At 44.0% G+C, this 24,365-nt stretch overlaps 1 protein-coding gene across 1 annotated transcript in view; it reads left to right on the forward strand.

The window, feature by feature from the left end:
* The window catches only part of LOC138358398 (uncharacterized), a 163,328-nt gene extending 141,903 nt beyond the window's left edge, over positions 1-21,425 (forward strand). Inside the window, exons 7-9 of the mRNA XM_069316239.1 lie at positions 9,932-9,968; positions 12,175-12,456; positions 21,285-21,425. Of these exons, the coding sequence (XP_069172340.1) occupies positions 9,932-9,968; positions 12,175-12,456; positions 21,285-21,425 (460 nt within the window). The remainder of the gene's footprint in view (positions 1-9,931; positions 9,969-12,174; positions 12,457-21,284) is intronic.
* The last annotated feature ends 2,940 nt before the right edge of the window (positions 21,426-24,365 follow it).

The raw sequence follows: 24,365 nt of genomic DNA on the forward strand, positions 1-24,365 counted from the left end.
TGTATTTAAGAAGCAATAAATTGCTTGTACTCATACACTAAGAAGGTTAGGTTAGGTCGTGGTTTTCTATTCAGCTTTTTGGGTAAACCCTAATATTCACAATATTTTGGTGCGATTCTGGCGATTAAATGTATTTATGTACTAAGCATCTGAGAGATACTCAAATGGGGTAACTCGGATCATATATGTCGATGATATTTTGTTTCAGGGCAAAGATATTTGAAAGGTTCAGTGTTGGACAATTTCGGAAACCTGTGTCACCATATGGGACTGGTGGTTAATGAAGACAAAACTAAGTTTGAATGTAGAAGTCGGAGGCCCACTATACTGAAAATAAATGGTAAAAATATATAGAGAGTTAATATATATATAAATATTTAGGACATATATGTTGGATATACCCTTGAAGCTGAGATGAACAGACTGTTGAGTCAATGTCGGAAGAGATTACAACCTCTGAAGGCCTTGGCATGCTGTGGAAAGGGAGTGGGAGTCCCTGTGCTACCAATGGTATACTTGAGTACTGTAAGATCTCTTATTGATTATGCTGCACCTGTCATTTCTTGTTTTGGTAAAGGCAGGATGAGCAAGTTGGAGAAGGTACAAAATGAAGCCATGAGAATTTTCTTAAGATGCCCAAGAAATGCTATGATTCAGATAATGAGGATGGAGTTGAATCTGCAGAGTATTGGGGATAGAATTGTAGAGATAAATGTAACCTCTGCCATTAGATTAATGAGAGGTGAGGGAGCTAATGAATTAATCCTCTCGGTTCAAAAGGTGAGAAGTAGTGAACAGTGTATGATGAAGAAGAGAGTATATATGAATACCTTATGTTCTAATGTTATAAAGTATGATGTTATTACAGAGTGTATTGCTGTGCCCAAGAGACAATTCACACCACCATGGGAGGATTGTAATGTAGATGTAGTAATTACTCCCTTGCAAAAGAAAAAATGTATGAAATAGGAGAGCTGAGGGCAACGTATGATTGTATAATTAGAAAATTGCCTACAGAAGACACTCTACATGTATATTGTGATGGGTCAGTAGCTAGGGATGTGAAGGCAGGATGTGGAGTCTTGATCAGGGAGTACACTGACATCGGCACTGTAGATACTGTTATTGGACGCCGCTTAACTGACAATGTCTCTTCAACGCAGGCTGAACTCCAAGGTGTATTAGCAGGAAGTAGGCTACAGGAAGTAGTCAAATGCGGTAAAAATGCTTGCTTCTTATTGACAGCAGAGGAGCATTAGAGTCTTTAAATAGCAGACGCCCAGTATACCAGAATATTGTGATGATAGAGTATAGACAGAATGTTAATAAATTAGAAAAAAACTGGGTATAAAGTAAGATTCATGTGGATCCCTTCACATGTGGGAATACTGTTGAATGAGGTAGCAAAGAGAGCCACAGAAAAATGGGTGCTTGTTTAGACCAGTGGATGCTTGTTCAGATCAGTTGGTGTTTGTTCAGACCAGTGGATGCTTGTTCAGACCAGTGGGTGCTTGTGAATCTCCTCCCTACTCTCGTCTTGTCAACTCAATGAAAGTCTTCCCTTACCTAAACTAACGTCATATAATGTTAGTCTCTTCCAAATGACTGACGAAAGTTCATTCATCAAGAAAAGTTAAACAGCACAAAATCACAATTATTCAAAATGACTGAGTACATGCAGGTAATCTATTCAACATTATACCATTGTATGTGAAGTTTTCACGTTAATATTCGTTGCAGTGTGTGGCTACTGCGTGAATAATATACGTAATTATATGTTCGAGGTGTTTTAAGAGCTAAATGAACTGCTGGAAGGCTTGGTCTCGAGTTGACAATCGCCGATGACGTAAGTTGCCATCTACCACTTTGCAAGAAAGTCTTAAAAGAATTTTGGGCGTTTTCACGCTTAAAGTATATCGAAACAAGTGGTAAATATTTAGATAAACCCTCAAATGATCATGAAATGACTACATTAGTAACGATTTTGAGGGTAAATTGTAACGGCGACCAGATGTATCTGGTAACCCCTCCCTCACTCCGCCCTCCGACAACTATCACCACACACTCGTGCTCCTCCTTCCTCATCTAACGTCAAATTGGCGCCAGATTACCAAAAGGAACATGCTACCAAACCTCAATCAACTATATAATTAACCTCATTAAACATTAAACTTCGGTATAAAAAGTCGTAGTTTCAAACTGCGAGTACGTGCAGAGAGCCAGAATTTGGCTCCAAAATGTGGCTCAGGCGTTGAATTTGGAATGCTTGGGTTATTTTGAAAACTGGAGGGGGGGGGGGTAAAATGTGACCCATCGCCGCTTTCAGTAATTGGCATATTTTCGGGTTTTCTGGGTGGCTGAGTTTAGTGCCCTTTTATATATATATGTCATAATGCGAACAAGCCTGAATGGTCCCCAGGACTATACACGACTGTGAGTTTGGGGTGTGAGTTTTCAGTCATATATCATAAGGGTTTTGCCACTAACAGGGTGACGTTTGCCTTAGCCATGGGGTCGTCACGCCCTCCAGTGCAGAGGACATTGTCGGCTGGTCTAGCGTTTACGGTGCCGGTGGACCATCCATTGGTTGGTGTCGCCCTGGTGGACGTGCTTCATGTGCAGCTGTCGGACCTGGTGGGCATCCAGCTGCTTCAGGGCAACCGTGCTGTGGTCAAGTTCCGCCTCTAGGCTGCCTTTCAGGCGTTTCTCGAGCGTTGTGAGGGGCGTGTTTACCCACTCCCTGATTCAGCTGGCTCAGTTAAGGTGGTGAATCTTAGTGTCACCTTAACGTCTGTGGCGGTGCATGGTGCCCCCTTCGAATTTCAGGACGACTTTTTAACCTCCTGTTTTGAGCGATTTGGGACAGTGTTAAGTGTTAGTTGGAACAAGGTCGTTGCCGGGCACTGTGTTGGTATGCTTGACGGCTCCCACACCCTGACAATGTCGCTGAAGTGTAGTGTACCGTCGTCGATGTCCGTGTTGGGTTACACGCTCTGCTGCCAGTATCGGGGTCAACCGCGCACCTGTTATCGGTGTGGTCACGAGGGTCATCTGGCTGCAGCGTGCGACGTGGGAGCAGCTGGTCGGGTGCATGTTTTTCGTGCGGAGGATTTCCCGCCCTTGTTACGTTCGGGCGGTTCTGAGGACGGAGTAGGTGCTGTGCCTGAGGCGCCTGATTGCCTGTCTTCTGCTCCGCCTGTTGAGGCGAATTCTACGGCCTGTGCGACACGTCTGGTGACTGCTGTGGCCCCTGGGGTTGTTGAGCCGGTGTGTGTGGGTGTCGGGCCGTCGCCTGAGCTGCGAGTAGTGCAGGATGTCCCGGTGGAGGTCCATGTCCCGCCCCCGCCTGTGAATGTGATACCGGCTCCTGGGAACGCGGGTTCTGCTGTTTTAGAGGGGGTGCTTCGGCAGGGGGAGGTGCCTGCCGTGCCTGTGTGTGTTGGTGACTGTAGTTCTGCTCTTTCCATCCCTTTGCAGAAGCGCGCGCATCGGTGTTCTGAGGCTGTTTCCCTGGATGATGTGGACAGTGTGGGTGATGTGGCCTCTGTGGACTCTTCGGACGGTGCGGGTGTGGCCTGTGTGGATGTGAAGATGGTGGCCGTGCCTGCGGCGGGGCCTGGTGGGCGTGGTGTGGTGCGACCTGTCTCGAAGCGTTTGCGGCGAGCTCGGAGTGTGTCTCCCCTTCGTGGTGTACCTTGGGAGGAGGTGGGGGAGTATGGTGATCTGGCGCCCCCCGCCGAGGATGATGGTGCTGTGATGGGCTCCGAAGTTGCTACCTGTGCCTCTCCTCCTGCGTCTCCTGCTGTTGGATCTCCACAGTGGGGGGTTGTCCCTGATGATCGGGACCTTGTCGTGATGTCGCGGAAAGATGTGCGCCGGGGGGCCTCGGCTCCTGTGCCCGGTGGTGGGGTCGGTGCCGCGCCTGCATCTCCTGCTGTATCCCCTCCTTCCTTGCTCCGGTCTGGGGGTTGCCTAGTCCCGTCTGCTGGGGTCGTGCCCTGTGAGGGTCCGGAGTTGGGCCCTTATCGAGATGCCCGGGTGCTTCCGATTCCATGGTGCTCGTCCACTGTCTGGGTGTCGCGAGTGAAGGAGTTTGTGTATAGGGTGCCGGATAGGATGTCTCAGTCGAGGGCGCTGCCTGGTGGCCGGCTGCCTGCTGACCTGCGGGTGATTTGGGAAGCGTACTGCTTGCGCTTTCCGATACACAAGTTTCCGGAGAAGTATTAGTTCCCGTCTTGCGCACACTGCTAAGGCGTGCGTGGGTCAGATGCCACCGTGACCACGACGCCCCGCCCCCCGGTGCGGGGTGTCTCCCTCTGACGTCCGCCTCTGTTTTCGTCGCCTCTCCTCTCTCTACGGCCCATCACATCTACCGCTTTTGACTGTCTTCTCCTCCTAACCGTCAACGCGTCTCCTTACGTCTTTTCTGGTGCAGTCATCGGGAGGGTTAACCCTTCATGCAAACTGCACCTATTCTCAAGAAGAAGAAGATATATCATAATCAATGATGTTCATAGATTTATACCTTCTCCAGAGGGTTTGCTTAGTTATCAAAGCTCATTAAACTATATGTTTCGTCCATCAAGTTCCCTTTTTTATTTATTTCTCCTTTTTGGCACATATTTTTTGAACGAGTTCAGGAATGACCCATTATTTATTTCCATTTAGGCATATATCAAGGTCCGCTGATGTTGGTATAGTATTGTAAGTGTTTGCTGCTGTCACCTTGGATAGCGAGTGTTTGCTGGGGGCATGTTGGATAGCGAGTGTTTGCTGGGGTCATGTTGGATAGCGAGTGTTTGCTGGGGGCATGTTGGATAGCGAGTGTTTGCTGGGGACATGTTGGATAGCGAGTGTTTGCTGGGGGCATGTTGGATAGCGAGTGTTTGCTGGGGGCATGTTTGGATAGCGAGTGTTTGCTGGGGGGCATGTTGGATAGCAAGTGTTTGCTGGGGGCATGTTGGATAGCGAGTGTTTGCTGGGGGCATGTTGGATAGCGAGTGTTTGCTGCTGTCACGTTGGATAGCGAGGATTGGGCTACATCTCCAAATGTATATTTGCCAGATAATTTGGCACTAAAAACAAAGCGCATATATTATTGTTTAGACTAAATCCGCTACTCATTACTTTCCTGAAGTTGTCGTATATACACTACAAAATCTGCGTGTAAATCACGACAATTAACACGTGATGAAAAATGTGACAGTGTCAGACCAGGAAGGAAGAATTGAAACAGGAATTTCCTTAAGTATTTTCGTATTTAATAATACATCTTCAGAAGGGTGTTTAAATTCTTCCTTCGAGGTCTGACATTGTCACTACAGAACATGAATGCATTTCAAATCAAATCAAATCAAATGTTTATTTAGGTAAGGTACATACATACAAGAGATTTTACAAAGAGTGATGGATTTATAGATAGGGCTAGTACATACAATGCCTAAAGCCACTATTACGCAAAGCGTTTCGGGCATGAAACGTTGCAACAATGAATAATGAGAGCAATCATTATATGGATGGCGTAATAACAGGGGAGCAGTAGCGCCTCTGGTGGTCAGATGCTTAACTGTATTAGAGGTTGACAGTTTAGATATTATGGTGAAGTAAGGGTGAGTGGCGCGTCTGGGAGTCCCGCTTAACGTGCGGCTCAGTTGTCGACCAGCCACCGCCTGGCAAGGGTCATGTTGATTACCAGTGTGCAAATAAATTTGTGTTGCAGATATCTTTATATAGAAAGGATTGTTCGGGGTATGTTTTATGTTGTTATTCCTTATTATTTTGTATATTTTATGTATTTAGACAAAATATAGAGGAGATTGTCAGGTGGCAGCCATAGGTGTACCCGCTAGTTAAGTCATTAGGGCGCTTGTGGTGGCCTTAATAGCCATGCCAGTAGCTAGCCATCAATCTTGAGATGATTTCGGAGCCTAGCGTCCCCGCGGCCCGGTCCTCGACCAGGCCTTCTTTTTGTTATACATCCCCAGGAAGCAGCCCGTAGCAGCTGTCTAACTCCCAGGTACTTATTTACTGATAGGTGAACAGGTTCATCAGGGTGAAAGAAAGTGCCCATTTATTTCAGCCTCCACCGGGGATCGAACCCGGAACCTCAGGATTACGAATCCGAAGGGCTGTCCACTCGGCTGTCAGGCCCCTTAAAACAACCTAAAGAGAAATCTTCGACATATTTTGATGAAAATCTGAATGAAACGAGAAATTTTGGCCACAGATTGTGTGAAGATGGTGGTGGTGGTGGGGGGGGGGATTAGGGGGGTGCTGGTTAGTACGATGAGCATGATTCAGAATGATGGAAGGAAAAGGGCTCGTATGATGAATTGACCTAAGGGCCACCATCTACAGTGGCCTCGACGGGGACAGGACGGCGGCGCCTTGTCAAAGGTCAGCCTTCCTACTCCCCCCCCCCTTATTTTATTGAGGATTTGTCTTGTGTATATTGTGAACAAAAGGAATGACTCGGCATTTACGACTTGAGTGGTTGAGCGGGTTCATGGGTTAATCCCCCTATGGGAGGAACAACACATCTATTTTCTGTGTTACATTGTGGCTTGTTGAGCTTGAAGCTTTTGTCCAGCCTGTCTGTGTCAAATATGGCATTTTACAGAAGTGGTCTGTATTAATAGCCTCCAATTTGGTCAGTATTATAATTTTTTTTTTAAATTTGTAATACTGACAAAGTTGGAGGTTATAAATACAAAGCACTTCTCTAAAAGACTTTACAAAGTATAAAGCAATGCATTAAAATAGTATTACAAAGGCCTCAGCTGTTATTTATTTATTTATATATCTATAAGAAGTTACATTGGGTTTCTGAGAGTACATGGCATGATGTGTTTACATTCTTGTAAAGCCACTAGTACGCATAGCGCTTCGGGCAGGGCCTTAATCTAACAGATAATATTAAGGAGGTAATTTCTAGGAAAATTTATAGGCTAATCTATCAAAATCTATAACAATTTAAACATAGTGTTAGTCCTTCAAAGATTCGTGGTAGTGACAGTTGAACAAGTTCTGGCATGATTGTTGTTGCTGTCTTGAACTTTCTCCAAAGCGGAAAATCATTGATATCTTTTTGAAGTGAGGTTTCCATATTAGGACACAGTAGGCCAGATGGGACCACAACAGAGACTCGTACAGTTGAATATTCAATGTTGTTCGTTTAAGTCAAAGATTCGTTTAACTATTCTTAAGGATTGTTTTCATATTAACTGTGAGTCCCAGATGTTTAATGGCTGGTACATCATAACTCCTAGGTAATATTGACTTAAATTTACCAGAGGGCCATCATTTCTCCATAGTGTGGGACATTTGGGGCTTGAATCTGATTATTTAAATATTAATGTAGTAAATTAAATTACGAAGGACCACCCGCTTTTATAGTAAAGAGGGAAACTGAGAATTTCTGATCATTAGATAATTCCTAGATGAACCAGTAACTATGGATAAAATACTAGAGAATATGATCATAGAAATAATTAATGGGCTGTATAATTAAATGAACCAAACCCTCAAACACCTACATTGGGGGGTTATTACTGGAGGTAAGTACGTCCAGGAACTAGTGTGGTTCGTTCACTAATCCAAATAATAATAATCTAATCCTATGAATTATAGTGAAACTAATGTCATTACCATGAATGGGAACATAGATTATAAGTATAGTAATGGGAGTCACAATAAACACATGTTAATCCTAAGAAATTCTGCATGTAAGTAATTTCAAGAAGTTCATGAATGAATACAAAGAATCTTAGCTTAAAGACGATTCCTTTATGTAAGCCACGACACTTCCTCTAATTCCCTGGACTCGGCTGGCTGACGAATGGGATGGATTAACATGGGAGAAGGCGGCAGGGAGAATTCTTCTCACGTGCTGTAAGACAAATATTTACAGTAGCAACTAATTAAACTACTGAATCTCTATATTCAAGAATTTAAGAATTACAGGTGATAAATTTAATAACCTGTTGTTTGATGTTATCATGCGTCGTAACGGTCAATCACCCAGCTACTACAAAACACTTTACAAGATGCATCAAATAAAGAGAATATACTTAGCTAATATGGGCACTGTATAAGTTTTAAGATTGCCGAAATTCGCGTCCCCAGGCTCTGGCTTAGCCTATCCTGGATGGTGGCACGCTTCACTGGCCGGTCACGTGTAGTCAAGAACCAAGTTAAAAAGGTTCCTTATATGACACCAGCACCAGTTGAAGATATTATCTGCAAGGTTATTCACGCCTCACAGTGGCGACTTTCATCTGAGGATGGATAACGTCTATCCTGATGTCTGGGCAATGGCGTCTCCTCGTGAGTACGGTACGAGTAGGTCTGCCTCAGAGCTGCTCTCCACGTGTACTGGCAAGCCTCCTCTACCCCACGCCGCGTCCCGCGTTCATTAAACAAATTATTGTCACGAACATTAATATTTCTCGCATTTATGCTTGAAATGTTGAAGACTGGACGGGTTTATTATTTAGAAGAGGGAAATATTATTATTTGCCAATTTAGAGATAGTAAATATATAAGGGAGAGGAATTAATGTCTCCCCATGGCATTCACTGGTGACGTTAACTTTTATTACTAGATAATTGCTATGACTCCAACGCTCTATTCGGCTTTTAGTTGGAGGTCAATTCATCTGTAATTAATTATCATACAGAATGCCTTAGTGATAGAGAATCGAATTTAATTCTCCGATACATTGGATATAATGTGTTTATTGTAATGAAATCTGACGCAATACTGGCGTCGGGTGACGTGAGAATTCTAGCCTACTGCACAGATGAAATTATTAGTACGTGAGAATTCTACGTGTTGTTAATTTTACTTACTACAATAATTAGTAGAGTTAGTAATAAGTAATGAGAATACAACAGTGTTGTATTCGGTGTTGGAAATATCCAACACAGTGCCCTCTACGGCAACAGGAAGCCGGCGGCTTGTCAAAGGTTCCCCTACGGTTCCTGAGGAGTTTGTCTATCTGTATTTTGAGCGCGCAAACTGCTGCATTATGACATTAAAGGTAGTTTGATAATATGCACAACGTGTCTTGTAGCTAAGGTAAAGGTGACTTGTAATGTTTAGCAACAAGCCACCCTAGATTGTTTAGTGTGTTGACGACGACATTTCGATCCTGGACCATTCTCAAGTCGACTTGAGAATGGTCCAGGACGGACCGAAACGTCGTCATCCCTTCACCTGCTAGTGTGTGGTCTGGTCAAACTACTTCAGCCACGTTATTGTGACTCATCGCCTGCACTTAGTGTGTTAACGACTGGGGCGATGGAGTGGTCATATCAGGATGGCAATTGTGCAAATAAATGTGGAAGATAATTGTTTCCATCTTGTTTACTCTGCGATATGAAATGGTTTCACCTGTAAATGGTAATTTTTGACAATGTAATCACTAGGCTTCTAACGTTGGTTTGGTGCTCAGAGACCATATACCGTACTTAAGAGGTTTTAAGCATGTTATTTATATAATTTAGGCCAATAAACAGCTAAATAAATTAATAATACACAGTATGTTTATCTAAGGTTAGCTAAAGGTTTGTTTTTAGTGGAAGACCCTAATAAGATAATGTGTTTCTATGTAACTTTAAAAGAACATTGATGCTTAACCATAGCCTCATGAGTCAGAGACAAAAAGTGTATTCCGTTAGGCTATTGCAGTCTTATCAGTCTTGCCTACTCGCTATTGTTGATACAATCTGTAATTAATCTCCATTGCAATTTCACCTTTTCCAGTGATTGGTTCCAGTGTTCTTGAAATTCATAATTGTATTTTCCTACTCGATTGTATTTGAAATAAACTTTATACTTACCCTGGTGCTACATAGCCTTCCCGGTTTGGTACCTTATTTTAATAATTACTTATACTTGCCCTTAATATATGTAAAAAATATTTTTTCAGGAGTGTGGCACGTGTGGACAAGTGTTGGATCAGAAGAGTCAAGGTAAAGTGCTTATTTAACAACTAGTTCTGGGGAGGAGCGGGTGGAACTAGATGGACGTAGAAAACTTCACATTCTTGTTACACTAACACTGGTTTGTGCCTCGGAGAGGCTGCAGGATCCAGTACATTCAGTAGAACTTCGGTTTCAACTCCTTTTGACCATGTCGTAGCTCAGTCGATTACGGCAGCGTCTGGGATGCTCTCGGATGCAAGTTTGAATCCTTGTCCCGGCCCTTGTGGATTTGTACACTCTTGTTAGCAGGCTGAGAGCTTTTCTTTCCCATAGATTTATTTATAGAAGAGTTAGCAATAAGTCGGCTGGGTTTATTAACGTATTGTTTTTAGGTCCCATTTAGATTATGCAGTTCAGTTTCGGTCGCCACACTAAAGAATGGACATAATTCACTAGAACACGTCAGTTAGGATGACAAAGTTAATCCCGCAAATTAGAAAGCTTCCGTATGAAGAGATGTTGGAAAAACCTTAACGTGACATGATTGAAGTGTATAAGTGGATGAATGGGCATAACAAGGAAGCTATTGATAAGGCTTTAAATGAAGATAAGTTCAGATTTAGGAAATACCTGGGTAAATACTGGTTTGGTAACTGGGTTGTGGATTTGTGGAACAAATTACTGGATCATGTGCAGACGACGAGTCACAATAACGTGGCTGAAGTATGTAGACCAGACCACACACTAGAAGGTGAAGGGACAACGACGTTTCGGTCCGTCCTGGACCATTCTCAAACCGATTGTGGATCATACTACTGGATCACTGGATCCATATTACTGGATCATAATAGGCATAGGAATCTTTGATTGGTTGAAGCTTAGGTTAGACGTATATGAATGAGTGTAGGTGGATATAAATAGGAAGTGCCACGTGCAGAACAATAGGCCATCTGCAGTTTCTTGACTTACGTTCTACTAGTTTACACTCAGAACGCGACTCTCCAATCAGCTTACATCTGTATCCTCAATTGCTGCTAGGTGATCAAGGGCAAACATTTAACCTTGAATGTTTAATACAAACCAAATGATGGGTAGCAAAGATGTATGATAAGGTAAAAGCTGGGTGGCGAGGCAAGTTTTGGGGTAGTGAAGACTTAGAATATTGTTCAATGTGGGTGACGAAGACTTGCTGTGAAGAGTAGGTAAAGAATAAATTGAGAGATAGGAGAATTATTACTGTTAAAGCAAAATTTCTGTTGTACAAAACAAATATTATTTGAGTCTATTCATGTGTCAGACGTCAGTTGAATTATGTGTCGGTCAACTGTTGGATCGGCTCGTCGATATATATAGTTAACAATGAGTATAAATAAATACAAAATGATTTGTTTTCCGTTCATAGATTAAAATGTTGGAATTTCATTTGGCCATGAATTTTGATTCAATCATTCTCTAATCCCTGACGTGATCTGATGGAGTGGATTAACATTTACATTCAAATATGTTAGTTGAAACATCCAATTAATAGTTTTGAGCCCAAATATTTGTATTTTGCCCTTGTGGGCATTTTAAGATATACACTTATTTAAACAAGCACAAGTTTACAAATACTTCCAAAAATTTCCTACATGGTACTGAGAATGCGGAAAATCCACAGAGGGAGGGAACGAGCTATTAGGGAAAAAGCGCGAAGCCATTACGACTGTATAGCACTGGGAAGGGGTCAAGATAAGGATTTGGGATGGGACGGGAGGAAGGAATATTGCCCAACCACTTGGACGGTCGGGGATTGAACGCCGACCTGCATGAAGTGAGACCGTCATTCCACTCTACCGTCCAGCCGAAGTGGGGGGTAAAAATCCACAGAGAAAAGGGAAAGGGAGATGAACGTTTCGGTCGATGAAAGCCGTTGTCAACACCAGACTCATTGAGGTATTGAGAATATATATATTTTGTGTTTCCTCACGAGGTATTCTTGTTATGAATGTTGCGTGCAACGACACATTTCCACTCAAGTTCAGTTCTTGCTAGTAGCGACACACGTACACTTGCGCTCTGTTGCTGTATACTACAACACTCACTGTTGTTGCGTGCACTGTACGCACTCAAGCTCTGCGGTAAACTTAGATCTTAAGAGCATAATTATACCCAGCCATCAGCTGACATATATATATATGGGTTTCCTTCAACAAGATCTCTCCTTACGTTAATCATCCCACGGATGATTAACGTAAACTCTGAAAATTAGTTTAAATCCAACTGTTGCAAATGTAAACTCAGGCGTCTAAGAGTATGTGTTAGTGAGATCGTGCGTCTAAGAGTATGTGTTAGTGAGATCGTGCGTCTAAGAGTATGTGTTAGTGAGATCGTGCGTCTAAGAGTATGTGTTAGCGAGATCGTGCGTCTAAGAGTATGTGTTAGTGAGATCATGCGTCTAAGAGTATGTGTTAGCGAGATCGTGCGTCTAAGAGTATGTGTTAGTGAGATCGTGCGTCTAAGAGTATGTGTTAGTGAGATCGTGCGTCTAAGAGTATGTGTTAGTGAGATCGTGCGTATTTAATTCAGAATTAACACACAAAACAATTATATTTTAGGCATTCTACATACTACTACACTTTGGAAACTATAAATATATATGATTAAACAAAAAACAGCCACGACCAGGACTCTTCAATCATTTGTCCAACCACTTACGAAAGTTTTTTAGTTAGTTTAGTTCATTTATTATGCACCTCATACCCATCTTGTGGGCGGTAGTGGAAAGGGTTACAGAGGCACATAATGGGCTCAGGGACTGAATCCCACAATTCATTTAGCTAAGCAAGTTACAATCTTGGTGAACTAGTTACAAAATTCAGTATAAGTCGTCACATCAACAATGGGTATCTCTAAATTCTGACAATCAATAAAAGTCTCCTTTTCTTCACTGAATAAAGATAAAGAAATTACTACTAAATTTAGCTAACAAATATAGTAGTAGTAGGCATCCTGCAGTCTCGGAAGACTATGGAGTTGCGCCCTGACAGGGAGCAAAGCCTGGGTAGGTAGATATGGAGGAGAAGCTGTTACCCATGCAGCAGGTCCCCTCTCTCCACGTTGCTGAAATTATCCAATAGAAAGGCAAATGCCAATACACATGGTTCCAGCAACGTCGCAGGAGCTGCCAGAACGAGGTCGACGTCAACAACTTAGGGCCTTAGGGGAGTGGAGCCTTAGGGGCTCCAACTCCGGATTTTTCCTTGAGGTTGACTCCTGAAGCCTTTCCCAAAAAAGGGGTATGGCGGCAAGGCAGCGGAGGTTTAAAATCAAGGTTTTCCTTCCCCTAGATGGGCTGCCTTCCCAGGCTATCGCGGTTTTAAGGCGCCAGAGGCACACCCTCGCCCCTTCTCCTGTCGGTAAAAGCAGTTCCGCCGGACTTAAAGACTAAGCCACCCGTGCAGGCCAGGAGTTGGACTTGGTTGTCAGAGGCTATTGGAGACGCACGCCATATAGGAGCATTTTATAGGTCATGGGAGCTCGTCCCCCATTACCACCCCCTGGCTATGACAACCCGTTGGAACCTAACAAATATACCTTCTTACCTATATAACTAATGTCTACACTGTACCCCGTCCGTCATTACATATCACCCTATACTCCGGGGAAGATCTCTGCGCGATGGGGGACGATCGGGGCTCGGCTAGAGTGCTTACAACCATGTGAGGACACATTACCCTTGGTGAGTCTGTGTGGGCATGTGTGCATTGCCCTAATTGTATAGACAGGAGCTCAGAGAGGTTGAGTTACTTGCTGGGCTATAAATATGATGCTATGAAGTCGTGCCTCATGTGGTTGTTTTGAGAGATCAGAAGAGCCTTTACGCTGATCAATTTCGCAAATGGTTACCACAACGCTTCTTAATCATGGAGACAACGCAGATGACTTGTGACAAAATTCTCACACACGATTTGGCCCTAAAAATGAATGCTCATTGAGCCCAGTCGGGGTTTCTCAAATTAGTCACACTTTTGGAATAAAACTAATAGTGATTTAGTGGCCTCTGTTACAACACTGGATTTTTCTAGATCTTCTCTGCTCTGCCTCTCTACTCTCAGAACTTATTATTATTATTAACATCTTTATTGAGAAAATTAATTACAATTTTGCCTAATCTGAGGATTTTGATAGTCTTATTAAAGTGAGGATAATGCTGGTATTCACTGTCACGCAGGACAGAGGGTCATACATAAGACAATAGGTCTAAACTGTAGGCTGATGCACATATATATCATGGTTACAATCAATGTTTTAATGTATAGATATGTGAAAACAACTTTCTACTGTGCACTGCCACACAAGGACTCGTTACATTTATTAATGACCTGTAGTGTCTGAGAACATGCAGGACGGGTGTTTTATAATACATTATAACGCCCTTATGTTGTTTTAATAAATATTTCAGTAAGACTTCATAAAAAATAGGGCTCAAACGTAGCAGTAGAGTGAGGTGATATAACACGACTCTCCAGGTGCAAGAGATGGCAAGTGTTGAGACCTTGGTGGCACCTGTACCACCATGATATAGTAACAGGATGTTCAGATGTTTAAAAATATGTTGTCTTAAGAATAAAATATTTCAAACGTGTAATAATAATTTGAAGAATGAATTTACAATCTTTAGTTTTCGCATTTCTTCTCTTTTCTCTAAGAACTAAGTCACGAACTTTCTTTTTAAATTTACGTTGGCTCCTTTCACTTCCTATTTTGATATATAATATAATTAGTTATAAGACCACTTAGTCTTAAGACCGCTAAGTAAATACACAGGAGCTACTCGCTCTGGTAACAACTTCTCACTGAATTAGACTAAACACTTTTTAAGCTCGCTTCCTCCAGGCAAGACGTCACTTAAGTAAACGCGGGTTTTATGTCTCACGCTTCCATCCTCGCCAGGAAGGTTCCCATAGAGCGAGTGTGACGAGCCATATCTCACGCTCTGGCCCACACAGGGAAGTGCCCAGAGAGCGGGTGAGAAGAGCCATATCTCACGCTCTGGCCCACACCAGGGAAGTGCCCAGAGAGCGGGTGAGAAGAGCCATATCTCACGTTCTGGCCCACACCAGGGAAGTGCCCAGAGAGCGGGTGAGAAGAGCCATATCTCACGTTCTGGCCCTCACCAGGGAAGTGCCCAGAGAGCGGGTGAGAAGAGCCATATCTCACGCTCTGGCCCTCACCAGGGAAGTGCCCAGAGAGCGGGTGAGAAGAGCCATATCTCACGTTCTGGCCCACACCAGGGAAGTGCCCAGCGAGCGGGTGAGAAGAGCCATATCTCACGCTCTTGCCCACACCAGGGAGGTGCCCAGAGAGCGGGTGAGAAGAGCCATATCTCACGCTCCACCCTCACCAGGGAAGTGCCCAGAGAGCGGGTGAGAAGAGCCATATCTCACGCTCTGGCCCTCACCAGGGAGGTGCCCAGAGAGCGGGTGAGAAGAGCCATATCTCACGCTCCACCCTCACCAGGTTTTACTGCAGCTAAATATTTCACCCGGTCTGACTTGTTCTGTTGCAATTTTCATGCAACTCTCTAGATGTGAGGAATAATGTATGAGACGGGCGAGGGAAGGGCGAGGCCTTTATTGTTTCGCGTTTCTGTTGTGTAGTGATGAGGATGGTTCCGATGTCTTGCCTCTATAATCTCTTGCATCTTATTCTATATCTCTTACATCCATCCCTCTATTACTTTCCACCCCATCCCTCTGTCTCATTCTTCAATCCTAGTCCTCTACCAATTTGTTCTACCCCATTATCTCATCCATCTCCCTTTTTATCTACCTTATTCCTCTTCCCAAATTAATGAGCATCCATTGCTCTCGCCAATCTAACTTCAACATCCATCCTCCCTTTCCATTACCTCCATCCATCTCCACAGTCCCTTATTCTTCCTTTCCCTCGACCATCCTCCCCGTATCTCTCCTTATTCCTCCATCCACCTCAATAAAGCACATAAAATATAATCAGTCTTCCATTATCTGATGGTCGTTGTTGAAGAAGCCATACAGATCTTCAGCGAGTGACCCTTTTCCCCCTTTACGAGCTAAATGAATTGTGGGGTTCAGTCCCTGAGCCCATTATGTGCCTCTGTGACCCTTTCCACTACCGCCCACAAGATGGGTATGGGGTGCATAATAAATGAACTTAACTAACTACGAGATAAACATTAGCCGTTACATGCATTCTATCAAAGGTGTTGGTAAAGGAATAGATTAGTAAATTTTTGATAGAGGAAGGCTTTTATACCAGTAATTGTTTAGGAACAGCAAATTCTGCTAAAAAACAAGAAGATGGTAAGAGAACTTGTGCACCAAACTGAGGGTTGAAATGAGGAACTCAAAATCTGGATCTCGACTCCCGCAAGTCCACAAGGTGAGTGCAACAGGTGTCAACATACATTTAAAAAGTAAGTATGGCAATTTATAGTCATTATATTAAACGATAGACAGTTGTGAAGGCGGGACACAGGAGCTGAAGCAGTGTTCTGCAAGATAATCACACAACATTTCCGTAAATAGTGAAGCTAATCCCTGTATTACACCCAGAGATTGGTAACTAAAGCCATAAGTTATTCCATGAAGAACGGAGACCTTATTGCCCTATAGTCCCTATAATGAAGGGAGTTATATATATATATATATAGATGTCCCTATAATGGAGGGGTTATGGAAGTAAATTTATTTTCAAATTAAATCAATATTCTTCGCACTCTTTTATTTGTTAAAAATAAATTTAAACCCAGATATATTAGAAGACATGAAATATATGCAAATATATATTATATTAAATATATATAATATATATAATGTAATTACAGGTGTCAACATATATATATATATATATATATATATATATATATATATATATATATATATATATAATGTAATTACATATAAATTTTAATTCACATACAACGAATGGCGTGTAATATATTTTTCTTGGTTTCAATTCCTTGGTGGAGTTGCAGCCGCCGAGGAAACGGAACAAACATTTCATACAGAAAGCTAATGACAGTTCCTGTCAACAAAGCAATCATTTTCATTCCTGCTGACGTTGTATACCCTGCCAGAGGCAGTGAACCTCTGGCAGCAAGGAAAGTTAACCTCTGGCAGCGAGGAAAGTGAACCTCTGGCAGCGAGGAAAGTGAACCTCTGGCAGCGAGGAAAGTGAACCTCTGGCAGCGAGGAAAGTGAACCTCTGGCAGCGAGGAAAGTGAGCCTCTGGCAGCGAGGAAAGTGAACCTCTGGCAGCGAGGAAAGTGAACCTCTGGCAGCGAGGAAAGTGAACCTCTGGCAGCGAGGAAAGTGAACCTCTGGCAGCGAGGAAAGTGAACCTCTGGCAGCGAGGAAAGTTAACCTCTGGCAGCGAGGAAAGTGAACCTCTGGCAGCGAGGAAAGTGAACCTCTGGCAGCGAGGAAAGTGAACCTCTGGCAGCGAGGAAAGTGAACCTCTGGCAGCGAGGAAAGTGAACCTCTGGCAGCGAGGAAAGTGACCCTCAGGCAGCGAGGAGAGAAAATGAACCTCTGGCAGCGAGGAGAGAAAGTGAACCTCTGGCAGCGAGGAGAGAAAGTGAACCTCTGGCAGCGAGGAGAGAAAGTGAACCTCTGGCAGCGAGGAAAGTGAACCTCTGGCAGCGAGGAAAGTGAACCTCTGGAAGCGAAAAGAGAAAGTGAATTTCTGGCAGCGAGGAGAGAGTGAACCTCTGGCAGCGAGGAGAGAAAATAACTTACGATTGACATTAATAATATTTATTATGGGTCTTTTAAATAATGTATTTAATAACTCTTTCTAGTCATTTCTAAAAACAAGAAAATTCTAAGTTGTTGTTCGTAGGTGTAACGAATGACTCTTCGTAACGATTTATATCATTGCCAGGCTGGCGCACGCGCGCTCGCATTAAAGACGAACGCCGCAATACTTGACAAACAAACCTGATCTGTTGACAGTCGTCAGGAGCGAGAGAAAACAAGGACATTATTCAGAAGACAAGGAAAAATCCCTCGCCGTCCCTTGCTGGCACTTGCCAGGACTCATCTTCTGCACCTGGAACACACCTGACTCGTTTGGACGCTTTTCGCACACCTGGATCATAGCTAGGTTGTTCTGACGTTTCCCACTTGCCTAGAGCATACATGTGATTCAATCTGACGGTTCTCACACACCTGGGACATACTTATGGCTCACTCTGACGCTTCTCACACACCTGGGACTTACCTATGGCTCACTCTGACGCTTCTCACACACCTGGGACTTACCTATGGCTCACTCTGACGCTTCTCACACACCTGGGACGTACCTATGGCTCACTCTGACGCTTCTCACACACCTGGGACTTACCTATGGCTCACTCTGACGGTTCTCACACACCTGGGACTTACCTATCGATCACTCTGACGCCTCTCACACACACACTTACCTATGGCTCGTTCTAACGATTCTCTGACGCCTGGAACATACCTGTGGCTTATTCTGACGCTTCTATCATATCTGGAAGGCTCAGGTCCACGCACTAATTGCTAGTTTCATCCGGAAGTTTTGTGGAATATTATTTATTTCAGTAATGCTGTTGGCAAGAGTAGTCTCATTAGTTTTAAATATTCCGCGAAGTCTAAATGTTTTGAAATCATATTTTGTATTGTTATCTTGAGTTATCTTGAGATGATTTCGGGGCTTAGTGTCCCCGCGGCCCGGTCCTCGACCAGGCCTCCACCCCCAGGAAGCAGCCCGTGACAGCTGACTAACTCCCATGTACCTATTTACTGCTCAATCTTGTGATTGTACTCAATCTTTTGTGCACGTTTTTTTAATACTTTCTTTTCATAGATACGCCTATACTAACTGTCGTTAGACACTCATGCCATGGACTCACATTAATCGAACATTGTCTGTGGTTCTGGACGTCTAGACAATGTGGGGTGGGGCCAGGACAATGTGGGGTGGAGCCAGGACAATGTGGGGTGGAGCCAGGACAATGTGGGGTGGAGCCAGGACAATGTGGGGTGGAGCCAGGACAATGGGGGGTGGAGTCAGGACAATGTGTGGTGGAGCCAGGACAATGTGTGGTGGAGCCAGGACAATGTGTGGTGGAGCCAGGACAATGTGTGGTGGAGCCAGGACAATGTGGGGTGGAGTCAGGACAATGTGGGGTGGAGCCAGGACAATGTGTGGTGGAGCCAGGACAATGTGTGGTGGAGCCAGGACAATGTGGGGTGGAGTCAGGACAATGTGGGGTGGAGTCAGGACAATGTGGGGTGGAGACAGGACAATGTGGGGTGGAGCCAGGACAATGTGGGGTGGAGTCAGGACAATGTGGGGTGGAGCCAGGACAATGTGTGGTGGAGCCAGGACAATGTGGGGTGGAGCCAGGACAATGTGGGGTGGGGCCAGGACAATGTGGGGTGGAGCCAGGACAATGTGGGGTGGAGCCAGGACAATGTGGGGTGGGGACAGGACAATGTGTGGTGGAGGCAGGACAATGTGGGGTGGAGTCAGGACAATGTGTGGTGGAGTCAGGACAATGTGTGGTGGAGCCAGGACAATGTGGGGTGGAGTCAGGACAATGTGGAGTGGAGTCAGGACAATGTGTGGTGGAGTCAGGACAATGTGGGGTGGAGCCAGGACAATGTGGGGTGTGGCCAGGACAATGTGGGGTGGAGCCAGGACAAAGTGGGGTGGGGCCAGGACAATGTGTGGTGGAGCCAAGACAATGTGGGGTGGAGCCAGGACAATGTGGGGTGGAGCCAGGACAATGTGTGGTGGAGTCAGGACAATGTGTGGTGGAGCCAGGACAATGTGGGGTGGAGTCAGGACAATGTGGGGTGGAGTCAGGACAATGTGCAGTGGAGTCAGGACAATGTGTGGTGGAGTCAGGACAATGTGTGGTGGTGTCAGGACAATGTGGGGTGGAGCCAGGACAATGTGTGGTGGAGCCAGGACAATGTGTGGTGGAGTCAGGACAATGTGTGGTGGAGCCAGGACAATGTGTGGTGGAGTCAGGACAATGTGGGGTGGAGTCAGGACAATGTGGGGTGGAGCCAGGACAATGTGGGGTGGAGCCAGGACAATGTGGGGTGGAGCCAGGACAATGTGGGGTGGGGCCAGGACAATGTGGGGTGGAGCCAGGACAATGTGGAGTGGAGTCAGGACAGTGTGTGGTGGAGTCAGGACAATGTGGGGTGGAGCCAGGACAATGTGGGGTGGAGCCAGGACAATGTGGAGTGGAGCCAGGACAATGTGGGGTGGAGCCAGGACAATGTGGGGTGGAGTCAGGACAATGTGTGGTGGAGCCAGGACAATGTGGAGTGGAGCCAGGACAATGTGGAGTGGAGCCAGGACAATGTGGGCTGGAGCCAGGACAATGTGGAGTGGAGCCAGGACAATGTGGGGTGGAGCCAGGACAATGTGGAGTGGAGCCAGGACAATGTGGGGTGGAGCCAGGACAATGTGGGGTGGAGCCAGGACAATGTGGAATGGAGCCAGGACAATGTGGGGTGGAGCCAGGACAATGTGGAGTGGAGTCAGGACAATGTGGGGTGGAGCCAGGACAATGTGTCATTATTCTCTCTGGCCTAGACGATAAAAATGTTGCGTCGTCGTTCCTCCACTAAAGTTTGTTTTTATACTGTTTCTGCGTTAGTGAAAAGATTTCAGTACGAGTTCACATTATATATATAATGTTTTGAACTTTTTACAGACTAAATTAGTATTTTTCAGAACAATATTTAACTGGAATGATCCTGCCAAAATTTAGATTTAATTAGTATTTTTCAGAACAATATTTAACTGGAATGATCCTGCCAAAATTTAGATTTAAATGGTTTTCCTTGACTACCATCCAGGGACCACAAGTTGTGCACACTTGTTAGTGTTAAAATTTAGAGTATATGGAATCCCGTATCTGTGTCTAAACACAAAATTCTGATTGTCTGTCTGTCCAAAGTAGGAGGCCAGATGCTTGAGGTGATCCAGTTTTCCAAGACGACAAAATTGGGATAAGTGCCACAGGTAAGTCAGGTCGGCCCCAGTGCCACACTTTAAGAAGTATCATTATCTATAGCGACATCCTGAGAGTTTCTAAAAATCTGGAATCGAAGACGTGTTTTCTGTAGAGTTATTAGAAGTTTTCTATACGTCATAAGAATTATTTTTTTCCACAAAGCTTTCAATCCTCGAACTTTTAACACCTTTTTTGACATTATTAAAATCATTTTACTTATTTACCGTGTATATAAATATATATTGATGATCTGTTCGGATCTCGTATTTCGTCCACTCTACTTCATAGTCAATTCACAATGCTCTGTCCCTATTTCTCATTCCCATTTTTAGCGGGACTCGACTCGCTTAACTGCAGCTGTAATATTATTAGAGGACAAGCTCAAGTCCTCTCTGTCTATAACATGCATCATTACAAGCAAGAACGGAGACTGTGGCAGGAAACTTGTCCAAAGTGACTTGAAACCCTGCTAATATCCCTGTAGCGTTGCGGTGGCACGCTCCCCCACGCCTCACCAGCGATTTATTCCCCTGGGTAGGGACGGTTGACTGGCCACTGATCATTAACTGTTTGCCCCTGTTTACAAAGCTGTAATTTTTTACCTGGTTGTAAACGCGTGCCAGGAAAAGCTAGTAGGGTGAGGCTTGACTTGATCTGTGGGAGGTTGCAGACTCACTAACTAGTCACACGTCGTCTACACCTATACCCACCTGTGAAAATAAAAATAATCTTTTGCAACATTATCACAATAATAAGTTTGTTTTGATGGTATAACATCCGGATCAGTTCTACAGTTTCGGGATTTAACATTAAAATTGGGAAAAGTCTAACGAGTTAGCATGTTCCCATTTTGGAGACTTTTGTATTAAGAAAGTTAATAAAAACTCAGTGCAAGAGTATCTTTGTGCGTCAGGCATGATGTGTAAACTCTCTGAATTATTATTTCTGACTAGGGATTATCAGGCTATCATATTAATTTTAAAGTGAAAGACCAGTCCTAAAACTGCTCATTACAACTCATTAATATTTTCATGTATACAAGTCTGATAGTTCCAGCAAAAATAAAGATCCACATAAATATTTTCATCATAAAAAGGAGCACATACACGTGGAACGGGGGGGGGGGGGGGGTAACCAAACCACACACTAGAAAGTGAAGGGACGACGACGTTTCAGTCCGTCCTGGACCATTCTCACAATCGACTTGAGAATGGTCCAGGACGGACCGAAACGTCGTCGTCCCATCGCTTTACTAGTGTGTCAATATATTTCAGCCACGTTATTGTGACTCCTTGTCTGTATGGAGGGATGGGCACCATATAAGATTACAACTTCCAATAACCGTATTAACAATGGTATTAATAATTGTATACTTAAATCTAAAATTATTGTGCCACTGAATAGCAGCCATTACGAAGTCTTAGCAGTTATCCGTTACTTCAGTGTTGGCAACACAGCATCATTTGTCAATAACATTAATTAAATTGTAATTCTTTTGACTTTAACCATCGCTCATCAAACATATGTATATATACAAATTAGCATATTAGCACTTTGCACAGTTATGCATGCGTGACTCAAAAAAATTACATATACAAAACGTTAGTCTGAAATTATATTATGTGCTATATATACTAAATTATTTTTTCAACAATAACGACCCTTTCTTGAGATGATTTCGGAGCTTAGCGTCCCCGCGGCCCGGTCCTCGACCTGGCCTCCATTTTGTTGCACACCTCCAGGAAGCAGCCCGTAGAAGCTCCTCCAGGAAGCAGCCCGTAGAAGCTGTCTAACTCCCAGGTACCTATTTACTGCTAGGTAACAGGGGCATCAGGGTGAAAGACACTCTGGCCATTCGTTTCCGCCTCCAACGGGGATCAAACCCGGAACCTCAGGACTACGAATCCGAAGCGCTATCCACTCGACTGTCAGCCCCTAACAAAATAAGATGGATATTCCAAAGATGGAATAACCCTTCGAGATATTCCATCTTTGAACTTGTGGACAACCCAGGGATTTGGCAGTAAGTTGGGTATAATTACTTTATATCTGGAACTAATTGTAGTTATGATTTCCGTGAGAAGTTTTGAAAACATTTCGAGGGCATATTAAGGGTCCTTCTGCTCACCAGTTCCCTTTGTCTTGTGCCTCAACAGTTACACAGATTTACAGACACGACTGTGGGGCCACCCCTTCAGGCTGATCTTCCAAAGTACTTTGATGTTTTAGCTTCGTTTCTTCCCACCTTCCGACCATCAATTGTCAACCCTCATCCTCCGGGATGTGCATGTTGACTGGGGAGTTGAAAGGAAATTAGGTAGTAGCAGAGGAGGGGATCGACTGATGGGAAAATAGGAGGGTAGAACACTATATTGTTGAATGTGAAACCGTAAAAGACTTTAGACCTCCTGGCCTATTGTGCCACCAACTGTGTAACTATTTCACAGTCTCAGGTGTTCTGGACGACATCCTAACAATTTATTCAAAGTTTGCTTGTCTTTTAAAGAATGAAGAACAATTTTTATGTTTATTACTTCTAAGCTGCATCACTTATGAACCCACCCCTGCATTTGTGTGGCAGTGCACAATAGAAAGTTGTTTTCACATATTCATACATTAAACCATTGATTGTAACCGTGATATATATGTGCTTCAGCCTACAGTTTAGACTTATTGTTTTGTGTATGACCCTCTGTCCTGTGTGACGGTGAATACCACCATTATCCTCACTTTAATAAGACTTAATTGAAATCCTCAGATTAGGCAAAATTGTAATTGGTTTGGTCACTAATAATAAATTGACAATTGGGACGGAAGAGGTGTTGGAGGGGAAGTGACTGGAGGAAGAACTGGAGGACGAGGAAGAGGAATAAGCGATGGCTTAGATTAGGAGATATTAGCCTAGGTTAGGCTTTATTTAGGCTCGGTTGGGTTAGGGTCATGTTTTACATACTGTTAGAGAACCGTTTTGTGTACGACAGGGAGCCGGTCGGCAGGCGAACAGCACGCTGGACTTGTGATCCTGTGGTCCTGGGTTCGATCCCAGGCGCCGGCGAGAAACAATGGGCAGGGTTTCTTTCACCCTATGCCCCTGTTACCTAGCAGTAAAATAGGTACTTGAGTGTTAGTCAGCTGTCACGGGCTGCTTCCTGGGGGTGGAGGCCTGGTCGAGGACCGGACCGCGGGTGACACTAAAAAGCCCCGAAATCATATCAAGATAACCTCAAGATAACGACGTAACTTGTGTCCGAACGTTCAGTGTTGCTCACAGGAGAAGTTCCGTTCTTGGTCCAAGACATCAAGAAGCATGACATTTTGAAAATGCAGAAACATTTTCCTGTCTCTGAAAATAGATGACCATTATATCTAAAGTTTTTTTTAGAATACAAGAAAGGGAAAGATACCTTCACTAT

This window comes from Procambarus clarkii, chromosome 83 (genome assembly GCF_040958095.1).
Source record: "Procambarus clarkii isolate CNS0578487 chromosome 83, FALCON_Pclarkii_2.0, whole genome shotgun sequence".
NCBI classification, from domain to species: Eukaryota; Metazoa; Arthropoda; class Malacostraca; order Decapoda; family Cambaridae; genus Procambarus; species Procambarus clarkii.